Source organism: Apostichopus japonicus, chromosome 20 (genome assembly GCF_037975245.1).
Source record: "Apostichopus japonicus isolate 1M-3 chromosome 20, ASM3797524v1, whole genome shotgun sequence".
Classification (NCBI taxonomy): domain Eukaryota; kingdom Metazoa; phylum Echinodermata; class Holothuroidea; order Aspidochirotida; family Stichopodidae; genus Apostichopus; species Apostichopus japonicus.
This window is the reverse complement of record NC_092580.1, coordinates 23328053-23344723: the sequence shown is the minus strand read 5'-3', so window position 1 is coordinate 23344723 and position 16671 is coordinate 23328053. Positions and strand designations below refer to the sequence as shown.

General features: G+C 36.8%; 1 protein-coding gene across 4 annotated transcripts in view; it reads left to right on the top strand.

The window, feature by feature from the left end:
* LOC139961052 (serine/threonine-protein kinase A-Raf-like) overlaps nt 1-16301 on the top strand; it is a 46609-nt gene extending 30308 nt beyond the window's left edge. Inside the window, exons 9-18 of one of the 4 annotated variants that reach the window (XM_071959887.1) lie at nt 2489-2587; nt 5162-5322; nt 6395-6506; nt 6912-6996; nt 7461-7637; nt 8726-8772; nt 9649-9767; nt 10402-10533; nt 10780-10914; nt 11557-16301. In XM_071959887.1, the coding sequence (XP_071815988.1) occupies nt 2489-2587; nt 5162-5322; nt 6395-6506; nt 6912-6996; nt 7461-7637; nt 8726-8772; nt 9649-9767; nt 10402-10533; nt 10780-10914; nt 11557-11745 (1256 nt within the window). In that variant the 3' untranslated portion in view covers nt 11746-16301. Of the gene's footprint in view, nt 1-1513; nt 1568-2488; nt 2588-5161; nt 5323-6391; nt 6507-6911; nt 6997-7460; nt 7638-8725; nt 8773-9648; nt 9768-10401; nt 10534-10779; nt 10915-11556 lie in introns of all 4 variants that reach the window. The other 3 variants (XM_071959886.1, XM_071959888.1, XM_071959889.1) reach the window with 3 other exon arrangements.
* The last annotated feature ends 370 nt before the right edge of the window (nt 16302-16671 follow it).

Genomic DNA, 16671 nt, shown 5'->3' with positions numbered 1-16671 from the left:
AGTAGTTTGATGATATTAACCGTGATGATCACTGTGGACAAGTTTCTTGTAGAATTGGACATAGAGCTATAAAGTTATGCATATTCATCATTCAGTCAGAGTGCTATAAAGTATGCATATTCATCATTCAGTCAGGATTTGAAGAAGATTGGTCAAATATCTTTCACTTTTGTTAGAATATGTTTCTTTGTAAGGAATGACAAGCTGCAATGTCTATGTATGTAGTGCTAAAATTTGTCTGACAGAAAATGCTTTATAACTTGGTCAAAATTCACAACAATATCGGGCATTAATCCCCCCACATGCCCCCTCCCCCCTCCCTTTTTGTACCTTTTTACATAAAGTTATAGATTTGAGGTAGTATTTTCAGCTTAGGATATAAGAGAGATGATAGCTATTAGTTGTCCAAATAACTTGTCATCAATGAACTCATGTGTTATTTCATGGTATTATATGCACCCTGTGCTTCGTGAGCTTGTAATGATCTTTATTATCATAGCTTGGAAATTACGATATGCGAATTAAGGCGGTAATTTTGAGACATTGTTGTGGGGTGGTATCTGGCAGGCTAATGCACGTTGATTTGCATGCTGTTTGTCTTGTCGGCATGCGGGCATCCATAGGATCTATGATTTCTTTACCTTAACTCTGATCCCCCTTAGTGATCCCAAGTGATTTGTTATCATTATCCAGTTTTGTAGTTATTTAGAAATGTTGTCAAGGTAATTAATGTTTTATCATCATTAGTAGCATAAACATGTTGTGGGGGAGGGGTGTACAGTGCAAGAACAGCAAGAAAAGCCATTTCGGGTACTGTTCTGCCAAAGCACAGAAATGTTATAAATTCCATGGTATCCTTTAATTAGTGTGTGGCGGTAGCTCACAGCAAAACTAGATACTTCCAAAGTCAACATTTCAATTCATCTTGCCATCGCTATTCATCGCTACTCAGATATTTGCCAAGGTCACTAGTCAAATTCATGTGGCCTATCTTAAAAGTATAGGCCAAAGGTAAATTTATTGTTTGGTGATAAAAAAAACAAGGAAAACAACATTTTGCTCTCAGGGTGCAACTATGACATCACACCTATTTTGGCATCAGGTTCACTTACAGTGCGAACCGAAAAACTGTGACAATTTCAAATATCGGTATCTCGAAACAGCAATGCAGGAGTCGCATAGAAATTTCACCAGGTTGCTTAGTTATGTGTTCTTCTTTGATTAATTCAAAAACAAACTATTCTTCCAGGCTATCAATTTCAAGGAACTTGACAGATAAATTGTAGCGTCAATGGTGCGCTAGTCGAAAAAAGAAGATGTTTATGACTAATGTTTGGCCTAATTGTCAGCTTAAACAAATGTGGAAAAGGAATACTACAGAAAAGTTCCCCTTACCCCTCTTGAAGTTGTGAGAACATGATTGGATTCTCCTCAGAATTAATGTAACGCTTAGTTTTGTGATGGAACAACAAAGACAGGGGATTTAAACATGAATTGCTTTATATTTTACCAGGATCATCTAATGGAATAATTAGGGCTATGCAAAATTACTTTTTGGATGCCAGAGGTTTGTTTTTTTCCCTCCCCCATTGCTTTTTTTTTAGAGGTAGAAGCTTTCGCCTCTCCCATCTCCATCCTCCCAATCCCACTTTCAGTAATGGTTGAGGGGCATCTCCTTACTTCATCTCATACACAACTTTAAAAACCTGGAAATGATTTCTTTGTTATAAACTATTTGCACAAAACTATCACAAGCCCATTGTTGAGATTTAAAATGTCTGTGTCTGGTCTTCTCTCCTTCCAATGTCGGTGTCCATCTCATAAATCGTGTCTTGCAGAATTCGGCTCTAAAAGCTTTTTTGTAAGGGGTGACCCCAAAACATCCGGGACAGCATTGGATAACGACTGGTGGCACAGTCAGATGCGAAAAGAATCGTGGCAGGGTAAAAATTTATACCAAACCACACGCAAATCTTAGGCGACTAAATTCTGATAACTATTTTCATATCAGTCATTACATTACTGGTTGATCCAATCATGGACTTGGAAAATTATGAGAATTAATAAATAACTTTCTGTAATGCTTTTGACTCTTACAGCCTGCCATCTATATGTATCGTGACGGATTGTGACCTATTCGTTTGTCAATCTTTCTGTCCGTTTATGTACTTGTTCATCAGTATGTCCGATGTGTCATGATAGTCAATTGTATCGTGTACTGTTTTGAACTCTCCTTCCTCCTCCTCCTCCCTCCCCCACCCCCCCCCCCCCCCACATCCTCTATATCTGTCTTGACATTTCTCTAGTTTTGCCTGTCCACTTTTATTTTCTTGTTTTATTTTATTCTTTTGCTAATTGGTGGTACTTGTACATGTTTCAATTATTGGTCAGTCCCTGGAGGGTCAGCCGCATTCCAACCTCCTTCCCCTTTTCTCTTGCCTGCTTGCATCATCCTTATATTTTACCTCCTCCTCCTCCACTAACCTAGAATATTCAAATCAAAGGCATCACTTAATCGGCTCACCCATGCCCTCTCGCAAGAACAAAGCTGCGCATCCCGAAGGTTACTTTGACTACAACGTTCTTGGTGAGTTATTTATGAGATGGAAGGAAACAAACTCTTTCCAACGGAAAAGGTGGTGATATTTTTTTTTTCTTTTTCATGAAAATGATTTTTGTTTTATTTTCTGCTTTCTTTTCAAAACTTTACAAAAATTAACTTACAGTTGTTGTCTCTGGTATAACAATTCAAATTTGTTATAAAAAACCATTAAAAAAAAAATATGAAATTTCATTACTGTAAACAGTTTGCAGACTATTGCAGTAAACTAATTTTATATTGAAAGAGGTGAACCAACAATATAAGAGGGGGTTGGGGAGGGGAGGGGGGAATGATACTGATAAAACTAGGATAAACAAGGATACTATCTATCCTGTTTTATATTCTTGGCGACAGTGATATAATAACATTTGACTTTTTATAGAAAGAATAGAAATTGATAAAAATTTTCAGTTCTGATCAATCAAGTGCCTTCTCATTCCTCTATAGTAAAATAAATGAAAACATGGACAATCGCTAAAATATATGAAAACATGGACAATCGCTAAAATATATGAAAACATGGACAATCGCTAAAATATATGAAACATGGACAACCCCTAAAATAAATGAAAGCATAGATGAACGCTAAAATAAATGAAAACATGGAATGATGGACGACCGCTAAAATAAATGAAAACATGGATGACCGCTAAAATAAAGGAAAACATGGACAATCCCTAAAATAAATGAAAACATGGACGACTGCTAAAATAAATGAAAGCATGGACGACCGCTAAAATAAATGAAAACATGGACGACCGCTAAAATTAATGAAAACATGGACAATCCCTAAAATATATGAAAACATGGACGACCGCTAAAATAAAGGAAAACATGGACAATCCCTAAAATAAATGAAAACATGGACGACCGCTAAAATAAATGAAAACATGGACAATCCCTAAAATATATGAAAACATGGACGACCGCTAAAATAAAGGAAAACATGGACAATCCCTAAAATAAATGAAAACATGGACGACCGCTAAAATAAATGAAAACATGGACAATCCCTAAAATAAATGAAAACATGGACGACTGCTAAAATAAATGAAAGCATAGATGAACGCTAAAATAAATGAAAACATGGACGACCGCTAAAATAAATGAAAACATGGACGACCGCTAAAATAAATGAAAACAGACGACCGCTAAAATATATGAAAACATGGACGACCGCTAAAATAAATGAAAACATGGACAATCCCTAAAATATATGAAAACATGGACGACCGCTAAAATAAATGAAAACATGGACGACCGCTAAAATATATGAAAACATGGACGACCGCTAAAATAAAGGAAAACATGGACAATCCCTAAAATAAATGAAAACATGGACGACCGCTAAAATAAATGAAAACATGGACAATCCCTAAAATAAATGAAAACATGGACGACTGCTAAAATAAATGAAAGCATAGATGAACGCTAAAATAAATGAAAACATGGACGACCGCTAAAATAAATGAAAACATGGACGACCGCTAAAATAAATGAAAACAGACGACCCCTAAAATATATGAAAACATGGACGACCGCTAAAATAAATGAAAACATGGAATGATGGACGACCGCTAAAATAAATGAAAACATGGACGACCGCTAAAATAAATGAAAACATGGACAATCCCTAAAATATATGAAAACATGGACGACCGCTAAAATAAATGAAAACATGGACGACCGCTAAAATAAATGAAAACAGACGACCGCTAAAATAAATGAAAACATGGACAACCCCCTTAAATTTACAAGGTCAATTTGTCAGCATGGTGGATTAATGGTATCAAGGGGTGTACTGCTTACTAACAAATTTGGAAGAATGTGTTTCAGCTAATTTATTTGATTTTAAGTTGTGCTATGAAGCAAGTTATTGAAAGCAATTGCTCTGTAGATTTATACATGTATAATACATGCATGTATGGTGTCCTACCTGTAACCAGTGCAACAATTGGTTTTGTGTGCTACATGATTACTTATATGCTCATGTTGGAGTGTAAAAAAATCAATATAAAGAAAACAGCTGCAATTTGAATGTTTTAAAAGCTTTTAAGTTTGCAAAATTGTAGACAAAATGACCTAGTTTTGGGAAATGTGTGTGGGGGTGGGGGCATAGATGAAAGATATTTTATGACTGTAATTTAGAACTACTGCGGTACTGGATGATTTCATGAAAATTGATTGAATCTAAGAGGTACAAATTTTATTTGAAGTACACAAAAGGTATAATTTGAATATCTTGTTTAAAGGGACAGGCAAGTATTACCTGTGTGATTTTAATCTCCCGTTCTAGTGTTATGATCCACACATATCTTCCTAAAAGTTACTCATCAATAAGTCATCAGCTTTTTGAAGTTGGGAGTCAGGATTTGATTTCCACCGACATGACAGGTTTCCTCAATCAGTTCAGACACATGTAGATGTAGAATGTTTGACATCAAAGGTTTCTGTGGAAAATTCTTAAGTTCCAACAGGTTCATATCAACTTTGGATAATGACTGCTTACTAAAGACTTGTAACAGGCCAGAAAAAATATTCAACTCTCTTGTTTTGCAGCATTAACTAATAGTCTGCCAAACTCTGAACAGAGTCCGAACAGAATTTACAAGTCCGGGAGTGCGCAAGCATCGCCGACGCATCAAGGGAAGCATAAAACCAGAATCGCAAGTTCATCGTCGACTAGTACAGCAGAGGAGAGGGTGATGCAGCGTCCAAAGGTCTGTGTCTTCACTTTATCTTCTCCTTCCTCTCTCCTCTTCTCCTGATTGCAATATTTACTTCGCTCCCCTCTTACCTGTCTCCCACCCCACTATTACAATTTTTTGAACGCTTTTTGGACAAGTTTGGGGACCTTTCCACAGATCTGTGGATCCTAGAAGACGTTTCCAACACTTCCTTAGGAACGTCTTCTAGGATCCGCAGATCTGTGAAAAGGTCCCCAAACTTGTCCAAAAAGCGTTCAAAAAATTGTAATAGTGGAGTGTGGGGGACAGGTAAGTATCGTTGCTCGTAAATCCCCAAACCAGTGAGTTTTGAGGTGTACCATGACAGAATGTGTTAAGGTATCAAACACAGATAAGGAATCCAATCCAGGTATATTAATACTTCATTAAAGGTGTATATTTGCAACATTCTGACCATGCCCACCCATCTTAGCCTACCCTTTTCCCCACCCCAAACCCCCACCCCCCTCCGAAGTGTGAGAGGTCTAATCTGGGGGTGTGACCATTTGACTTTCATATAGTAGCTAACATATTAAGAGCATACAGAAATGTAGACAGTTTTTGTTCCCTACAGCTTTTGTAATTTTCATTAACAAACATTTGAGACTTTTTATCTTATGTTATCAATTCTCATTGCGATTCTGTCTGATTAACAGATTGTGTCTTATCTTTCCTTCGTTTGTTACCAACACTCGTTGCCAAAATGAAGCCTCCAGTTTTATGCATAAGACAGAAGGAGGAAATGTTTGACTGCTGTAGCATAGGAAAATAGATGTGACACCGATTATGTTACAAAAAACTTGGTCGTAGCTAGGGTATGCAACCCTCTGATTGTGTTTGAAGTTTTGAAAATAGCCTGCACACACCTGAAAGAGTGATCATATTTTCTGGTCAGCACGATGCAGCAAATTGTTGCCATTTTGACCAAATGTACCAAAACCTCTTGTTCATGCAAACAAAATAATAAATAAATGATAGAAAAGGTTGCAACTCAGAGACAAATAAATAAATCCCGGTTGACAGAAACACAACAAGTTTATATTTTTCTTCTTCCAACTTTTAGCAGAGAGTAAGGAGAGATTCCAACGATGACTGGGAGATTTCAAACGATGAGATAGTAGCTGGACCGAGGATTGGGTCTGGTTCATTCGGAACTGTCTATAGGGGTCAATGGCATGGTAAGTTTTGTTTCAGTGGATTGAACTCAAAATTATTGAAAAATCTGACAATGCATTCCATCACAATCATGCAGAAACCCGAGTACCTACCCCCGACATTCAAAATATCCTTCGTTTGTGACAGGTACCCGCACAATTGTTATCACTATTGATGTACATGTTTCATATGCTCTTAGACCACCAAAATAATGATATTCCATTGTATCTCCCAGAAAATTGAAAAAGGAATCATTCTTGTAAAACAAACAAAGCCTGGCATAAATTTGACTCAGACTTATTTTAAGGTTGGGTAAGAGACTCTCCAACTAAATCCTTCTGATAGTAATATAAATTTTTAAGTAACTGCTAAGATCTGTCATTCTCTCTAATATCAACCAACTCGTCGCCCGTGTCTCGTTCCTGCAGGGTCGGTAGCAATCAAGAAACTCAACGTCAAAGATCCCACTCCATCTCAACTCCAGGCTTTCAAAAATGAGGTTGCAGTATTACGGTAAGAGAAACTCTGGTAGTTTGAAGGAAGAGAATAAATGGGACAGAGAAGCTGATGATATCGAATCTACAGATAACAAAGAATTCAACTTTAGAAATATGAAAACATGCTGACTGGAAGATATGAGAATATTCAACCCGGGAAACGGAGATGCAGTCTTGATCCATTCGTTAAAAGGATCTTCATTGCAATTTTCCATTTTTTTAGGAAATAATCAAGGCAAAACTGAGTGATTTAGGAAAAAGTAAATATAATAATATTAATAAAGTAAAATAATAATAAAGAAAAATAGTAATAATAATTATAATTATCTGACTTTGATTAAGTTTGACTTCATTACATCTTGCTTCCTACTTGTCATATTAACATAACAAAATTTAAGTGATTCCAATTTCCCTGCATATCTCTTCTTTTTTTCTTTCTTTCCCTTCCCTACTTTTTTTTTTTGCTACTCTCCTCTGCAGGAAGACGAGGCATGCTAATATTCTGCTGTTCATGGGATGTACATCCAAACCAGAGTTGGCAATCATAACGCAGTGGTGTGAAGGTTCTAGCCTGTACAAGCATTTACATGTACAAGAAATGAAGTTTGAAATGTACTCATTGATTAACATATCCAGACAAACAGCTCAAGGCATGGAGTAAGTATATTCTGGAGTGACCCAGGAGGAGAATGGGAGGCAGATCCTGTCCTCATCATTTTTTGTGTCGAAAAATCTGTCTGAAGGTCTATTGAGGAGGTTAATGTAAGCTTGATTTCAATGAGACAGTACTCAGATACAGAATTATGATGCTGACCTTGAAGTGTGTTGTAGTCAGAAGTTAATGGTTGATCTTAAACTTAATATATTAAACAGGTTACAAGCTCTCAATAGACTTGGTCTTTTGTGACCCTGAGTTACACTAGCTTTTGAATCCCAGTCTAGTCAATAATTTCTTAGCCCTTTTCAAATTAGCTTGTCATTTTCTAGTCAGTTTTCTACAGATGAATTTTGCCAATAAGGTTTTAAATAGGTCAGAAAATAAATGGGTGGTTGGGAAATATGTGTAGAGTGGGAGGTGTCGAAGGGGGGGGGGAGTATGTAAAAATCAGTGTAACAAGGAGAAATAAGCTGAAGCACTGTGCATGGACTTCTTCAAAAAATGTTCCTGCTGACATACAATGTGAAACTTATATGGAAGAGAAAACTATTCTTCCACATTGCTAGTTGAAACCCCCATCTCAATATCTTCTCCCTAACTCAAGATATGGTTGATTGAATGTAACCTCTTTTGATTGGCTGAACCTTGTTACTCCAGGAAGCTAGATTACAGAAGGGGGTCTGTGATGTTATCTGGCCAAGTGCTCTTCAAAAGCTTTACTTAGGTTAGGTTTATTATTCTTGAAACCTAATAGCTTTGCTGTATTTGCTGATCTGTCAAGGTTCTCTGTACTTAACTTTGTAGCAAAATGTATCTTGTTTGTAGAAATATTATAGCATGGATATAAATGGTTGACAAATATAAAGAAAAACCAAAAACAGTTTCACAGTTGACATCGTCCATTCTGCTGTTGCCATGTTCATCTTACAAAAATATCAATATAAATTTAAAATATTCATATCTTCGTGATGCAAAATGTTATGAGGATGCAGTTTCTGTCTAAATATTGAGAATGATGGAAGTAATTCTTCCTCTTACATTGTTTTGTTTTCACTTCATGTTCTATCTCTCTCTCTCTCTTTTGCAGTTACTTACATGCCAAGAACATCATCCACAGAGATTTGAAGTCTAACAGTATCCTTGTTAAAGAAACTTTTTTTATGCTTAAATACCCTAAAGTCTGTGAAACAAACTATAGCAGTCTGTCAAAGTCCAAACTAATGAAATGGTAATGTTAAAAGATTGCAATGGAAATATCATAACATTGTCTCTTAGTGAATGTTGCAATGTTTATGGAAAGTGGAGAAAGTCCAGAATTTTAAAATTGGAACAATCTTCTTGGTTGTAAGAGATATTTGAGTGAAAGGGGGGGGGGGGGGGGAAATTACAGTTTGTTAAAACGTGTGAAGCAATTCGAGTCTCATCTCTCTGATGACATGATTACATCAGAGCAAGAAGGTACTTCATTTATTTTTGGCTTGAGAAATGCTATGAGAAGTTATAAAGCAAACATGGCTATTGGTATGTGTATTACTGGACTGATGAAAGGAAGTACCGGTAATGTAAGAAAGCCTAACGGCAGTTTTATTTATTACTACTTGAAGGACATTACTGGCAAGGGATGTGGGGATGACTCACTGACTTCCTTTCTCCTGGAAACCCTGTTTGTAGTCTCTGTTTGCTATAAATGTAGTCTTGCTTCATAGTAATCCCCCCCCCCTCTGCCACAGACCTACCCACCCCTCCTCTGCCACCCACCTACCCACCCCTTCTCTGATATTCTGTAGTTTCAGTCCTACACACTGTGCTGTTCATAGGGATACAAAGCAAGTGTCTCTAATCATCACTGTGTCTCTAATTATCTTTTGTCATTCAGCCTTTGAAGAAGATCCTGCTAGGATCAAAACGTCAGGCCAACTTACTTTTACACATCCCTGGCGAGAGTTAGATAACAATATTTTGATGAGGTTCCCTTTTTCATTATGAAATTATCCTTAACAAATGCAACAGACATCTTCCTCCACGAAGACTTTACAGTGAAGATTGGTGATTTTGGTCTGGCGACTGTGAAATCAAGATGGAGTGGGTCCCAACAGTTTGAGCAGCCTTCAGGGTCTATCCTGTGGATGGTTAGTAGGACTCTTTGAGTAGATTAGAAAGTTTACAAGTATCAGGGAGAGATCTTTGCTGATATGAAGCACAATAATTATTGTTTATTTATTTTATTGTTTCTTCTATAAAGTATTGAATATGCTAGAAATATTGTCTATTCCGGTTTTGTAGCTTTTATCACTTTACATAGTAAGTATCAACATATACAGCTGTTAATCGGTGCATTGTTAGGTAAATAAGAAGACTTTGTAGTTCCTAAAGAGATAGAAGAAATAAAAACCTGGAAACTTCTTGTTTTATTGGACATGTGTTGTCTCTTAAAGAGAAGTAAAACTTCCATTAAGGATTTTTGATTAATTTGATCCTTTAATTCGGCAGATGAGCATCAAAGATTGTATGAGCTGATAAAACTATAAAAGTACTTTAATTTTTCTAGTTTCTGACACACCAAAAAGGGGGGAACTCTGTAGTAATTTGAAAGATATCAGTGGCATTTGTTATATGTAATTCTACCAATGATGCAAAAGAAGTCATCATGTCATTGGAAATCAATCCGTTAGGCTGTACTTTTACCAAAAACATTTTGTGAATATCTAAAAGTTTATCAAAGGTTCATTCCATCCAAGGAATATTTCTCTGTCTCTTAATCAGGCACCAGAGGTGATAAGGATGAGGGATCCGAACCCTTATTCATTCCAGTCTGATGTGTTTGCATTTGGTATAGTACTCTACGAGCTGATGACTGGATCCCTTCCATACTCAAACATCAGTAATAAGGATCAGGTAAGAATGGATTTGCATTCTGTTCTATTGTGTGTTTTTATATGTAATCTGATTGGTATAGCACTCTATGAGCTGGTGACTGGATTGAAAATGATAAAAGGTGTGAATTCTATAGGTTTTACTTAAATCTTATCTTTTGGGACACTTCTTCCAAGAAAAACATAGTTTCACACAGCAATATGAATGTTCTCTCTGTATCATATGAAATAGTTGCTACAATCTCTCAGTCATGTACCTATTTTGCAGATCATCTGGATGGTTGGTCGAGGTATCCTTAGTCCCGATGCCACCAGAATCAGGAACGATGTTCCGAAGGCCTTGCGAAGGCTGTTTTTAGATTGCTGTAAAACGCAGCGAGACGAGAGGCCACTTTTTCCACAGGTGGGTGTTTTCCTTTGCTTGCATAGTCGATGGAATTTGAAAGTGATCTTCAGTACGGTTTGATTGACTATATTGCATGGATATTGTCCTATTAAAGGCAAGAGTTAGATATCGTTTATGGTTAATCTGTCAGGTTCTTGTCATCAATATAAAAGTCAGCTGTGATTTTGTAGGACAAGCCAAAATTTTACAAATCTCATCAACCAGCTGAAGTTTTGATGGTGTCTTTTACCAACAGAAAGTTGCTATAATAATGTGACATGCATTCCTTTTGTTCTCAGGCTTTCAAATTGTTTCCAGATATAAACTGACACATTCTCTTTGCGATGATGTGTATTTACTTGTACTTGAACTATGACTACTTATGAGCCACAGAATAGACAGTTTAAAAAATGGAAAAAATTAACCTACTGAAGAAAACAAAAATTAACAATGCCAAATATGGCAAAGTTCAGATCTCTCTTAAATAATAAAAGATTAAATAATATAGATTTAGATAATATGGAAAGAATAAAGATTCAATAATAAAAAATTGTATCATTTTCAAACTGTTTTTGTTCTTGTTCTGTATTGTAAACAACCAGGATACCTGGAGCATGGTTGACATTTCTGTTTTTTTTTTCAATGTTGTCTTCCACATAGATCCTAGCAGCATTGGAAGGTCTGGCTAAGTCACTCCCTAAGATCCATAAAAGTTCTTCGGAACCCTCCATGAACAGAGCGAGGTTTAACTCGGAGGAGTTCATGTACTGTCCGTCTCCCAGAACTCCGATACAGAGCCAGTTTGGTGCTTTTCCCTTTTTCACAAACAAGGAAACGGTGGTGATGTAGCTGTAGCTTAATTGTGTGCTCTCTTCAGCGGCATTATCGCGTGAAATTTCCAGCGAAGTAAAGTGCTCCAAGGAATTTGGGAAACGGTATTGAGAACGGGACGCTGAGAAGATTAGCTGGACTTATCCATCCAGAAATGTTACAGTTTTTTGTGAATATATTTTTTTTTTCATTTTTTTTTTTAATGGCATTCCTTGTTTCTGTGGTGATAGAGTAAGCTGTGCTTGTCACACAGACATTTCTTGCTGTGCAAGATTTACAGACTTTGTCTGCGGATTAAGCAGTGATGGCAGAAGGAAATGGCAAAATGGTTTGTTCGTATTTATGGAATTGAAGGGGCGAGTGGTTGCTTTCTTGGAGTCTTGGAAATCGGATTGGCTCTCGCTGAGTGAGAAAGCATCTTGATGTCCACAAAATTGCCTTTAAGTAGTAGGCACACATTTCAGGATCTTGGTTTGCATAGTAGCCTTCACACGTAGAATACATACATCTCTGCATGTAAGTGTTGAAAGATAGCTTTTGCATGCAGCATGCACATATTTCTTCATCTAAGTGTGCAAGGTAGCCTTCATATATATAGCATGCACATATTCATCATCTCTGTGTGCAAGGTAGCCTCCACATGTAGTATGCACATACTTCGTCATGTGAGTGTATTAAAGATAGCCTTCACATATAACATGTATGTTATCATTGTCACATGTAGCGTGTGTTGTCTGAGTGTGTAAACTAGCCTTCACATGTTGCATGCACACATATTCATCATCATCATAGTGTGCAAGATGGCCTTCCATGTATATCATGTAAGTTAGTCTAATCGCAGTATGAAAGTTAGGCGCCACATATAGCATGCACATATATACACCACCCTTCATGTGCAAGGAAGCCTTTGCCTGCAGGCATGCATACATTACAGAACCTGAGTGTGCAAGACTGCCTTCACAAGGAGTGTACATACATTTTAGTTTGTTTGTGTGCAAGATAGCCTTCACACACAGCTTGCACATGGTTCATTATCTGAGTGTGCAAGATAGCCTACACATGAAGCATAGATGCATTTCAACATTTGACTCTGCAAGATAACATTAATGTATAGCATACACATAATCCATCATCTGAGTGTGCAAGACAGCCTATACGCATACCATACATGTACATTAACATTAACATTTGAGTGTGCAAGGTAGTCTTCACACACAGCTTGCTTGTGGTCCATCATCTGAGTGTGCAAGACAGCCTATACGTATACCTTACATGTGCGTTACCATTTGAGTGTGCAAGGTAGTCTTCACACACAGCTTGCACATGGTTCATCATCTGAGTGTGCAAGACAGCCTATACGCATACCTTACATGTGCGTTACCGTTTGAGTGTGCAAGATAGCCTTCACACACAGCTTGCTTGTGGTTCATCATCTGAGTGTGCAAGACAGCCTACACACATAGCCTACATGTACATTAACATTTAAGTGTGCAAGATAGCCTTCACACACAGCTTGCACATGGTTCATCATATGAGTGTGTTAGATAACCTTCACATGTAGCATACATGCAATTCAACATTTGAGTGTGCAAGATAACATTAATGTATAGCATACACATAATTCATCATCTGAGTGTGCAAGACAGCCTATACACATACCATACATGTACATTAACATTTGAGTGTGCAAGATAGCCTTCGCACATAGCTTGCACATGGTTCATCATCTGAGTGTGAAAGGTAGCTTCACTGTAGTATTTGAACATTAAGTGTGCAGGCTATAGATAGCCTTCACATGTAATAAGCACACATTCCATCAGTTTCAAGTGCATGATTGGCTTGGCATATAACATGCTTATGTATGTGTTAGTGAAGATATCCATTATAGTTTATGTCTTGTAGTAAGTAAAAATGTGGTGTGAATTTTAATTGTGGAAGATGGCTCTATCATGTGAAGTTCTCACTGCTAAGCTCTGTGGACAAAGTATTAGGGGATGCGGAAAGCAACTGGAGATTGGCTTTTAATTCCCGAGCAAAAATGAATTCTTTCTATGGTCATATGCAAATGAGCCGGATGAGCACTTGCTGTGCAAGATGTTCGTATTGTCAGGATAAACGAAGACAGTATTAGATGTGTACCCAAAGAACAGTATTGCTGAAAGGTTGGAGAAAATATGAATTGCCTGGTCTGCAGTTTTGGCATTCATAGACTAGTGGTATGCGGAACATATAGAGTGATTCACAGCATTTTCAAGAGGAGGTCTAGAACTTTGTCAGGAACAAAGGATGTTATGAACTTTGTCATCAGGTGAACGTTTTTATATCAACAGGACTCGGGAAATGAAAAGTGATTCTTGCTGTGCAAGAGTTTTAATTTTGGAAGAATATTTGAGAGTTATTTCTATTATTATCAGCTTTATAAAGGATTTGTGAACTTCAGTAGTACTATTTATGTCGTTAACCAAAAAAATAATAATAATGATGATGTTTTCATGGGCCGAACACGATGGGAGTTGGAGTGTATGGGAAGAGACAGAGACAACAGATTCGAAACGGCCACTTACGCTACGAACAAATTTATGACAGGTATTCGGCCAACAATTGTAGAGGTGTGAATTTTTATAAGATTTATTTCAATATTTGACTTTTTGAGTATGAAAATTCAGTTCGCTTATGGTTTTAAAAAATATCAAAATAAGTTGCAGATATTGCTTTGCCTATATATTTCAATCTTGGTAGTTGTTTGTGGTTCAGATTTCATTTAACAGGAGCATTATCATCACATATTGTCTGGAAGTACCACCCCCCCCCCTGCCACTACAATGGGAAAGGAATAAAACAAGTACCAGGAGAAAAACAAGAATGAAAGGATTTGGTTGTCAGTGCTCTGACAACTTATGCTGACACTTATGAATATAATGTACTGAATGCATGATAATTTAATACCTCATCAAGTTAGGTATTAGTATTAAGTATGTAACATTCTTCACAAGTTGTAGGCTGTAGCATGTAAGATCACACCTCTCCCGGTGGTCTGTTTGACAAAGAGTAACAGATTGTGTATAATGAGTAATGTTACATCAGATATCTGGTACTTTCTGTTCGTTCTAGGATTTGGTTAAAAGGGATTTGGAAAAAATACAGTTTACATAAATAAAGTACCGTTTTAGAGTGAAAGCGATAATTTAGAAAATAATTAGAATAATAATTGGATGGAAAGGGGGAAATACCGCCCTAAGATAAGGGAGGGTTGGGGGAAGGGGGAGGGAGATATTAGTACACTCTGTTTGGGATTTCTTTTACATCTGATAAGTTTTGTTTGTATCTACTTACCCCCCCCCCCCACACCCACTATATCTCCTTCCCCTCCTTGCCATTGTAGATTCTTAGCATAAGTCATAGACTGATCCAGTACATGTCCATTACTGCATAGAGATGATTACACCTTAACAGCTGTGGTGGTGATCTAATTTGTGTTTGTTATTCTTAATATATTCTTTCCTCTTATTGGTTCTGATTTGGCTGCATTTCTTCCCAGCTTCCTTTCTCAAGAGGATGCTTCCCTTATCCCCTCCCTTCCCCTCATCATTCCATTTGCCCCTCATCCTTCCATCCCCCTCCCTTCATTCCCCCTCCATCCTCCCTCCCCCTTTCTTCCTTGCTGGCTGTGCTAACATTCATGGATTCAATCAGAAGAAGTACCCCTTGCCTGCAAAACCACAGACAAGAGACCTGCTGTGCTTAAGATAAACAAGAGCTCTTGATTATTCCTGTTATTTTGTTTTAGAAGATGCTCAGATTGAGTGGAAGGAAACTCCTCACACATGGAATGTATTACAAATTTCTCATGCCCAGGAGAAATCATTTTAATGATAATATTAACAGTGATATTTAAGGTTTTAACATATTTCTTTTTGTAATTCGTGAAAGTTTTTGTCTATGTCAGAGTAATTTTAAGATGATTATGAATTATGAGTAAGATCACAACAATGGTAGAAAAGAAACCTCTGAGCAGGTTTAATAAGTTTTTGATTGCAAAAGATGATTTTTCATTGTTTTTGTTTTTTCTTTTATTTTCCATCTCAAGAAACAGATTGCTGTAAAGATTTTGAGACAGATATTTTTTTTTAATATTGTGTATTTTTAATGTGAAATGATAACAAATTGTGAAATAAATGTGATTTTTTTTATGACATTGTTAATATTTTTTTTTTCCCCTCTCAATTATTTGGTTGAATGTATAGCAACAGGTCTTTAACAATAAAAAAGAACAAGAAACTGTAAATGATGTACTGAAACGGTATTGTGCAGTTATAAGTTTTAATTTAAATATTGGTTGCCTTGAACTTTGAATGCATACTTCATTATGTATAAATAGAAAAAAAAATACGTAGGAAGGAAATAAATCGTCCAACAGAGAAGCAACGTGCAAAACTAAAGAAAAACAAAAAGGGAAATTATAAAAAAAAAACAGATGTCGCGCCTTCCTTTTTTTTTCTTGTTCTTTTTTTGAAAACGTGTACAGTATATATATAGTTCTTTTGTGAATACAGTGAAAATAATCTGTTGTTTTACATTGTGTGTATGTATTGTTTTCATTTCCATCGTTGATCCATCTGCCCTTCGTTCATTTTGAGGCACCGGCACAAGAGTTGCACCATTTGTTTGTAACATTATGCACTATACAGAGTACAGACTAGTAGATATCCCCTTGTTGTGAGTAAGGGTCTGAAGCACAAGCATAAGTACGTAATTTTGCACTAGTATTTAGGCCGATACTAGATTCCCAAATGCCCAGAGTCATGAGTAAAAGCCTAAGTGGACACATGCATACAAGCGAGAGTAAGGTAGGATAAGGATATGAACTCCCTAGGAGTGGGGTTTACTAGTAACATGATATAACAGGTTGAAGGACTGAGAAGGGCACATGCCTCATGGAAGCCC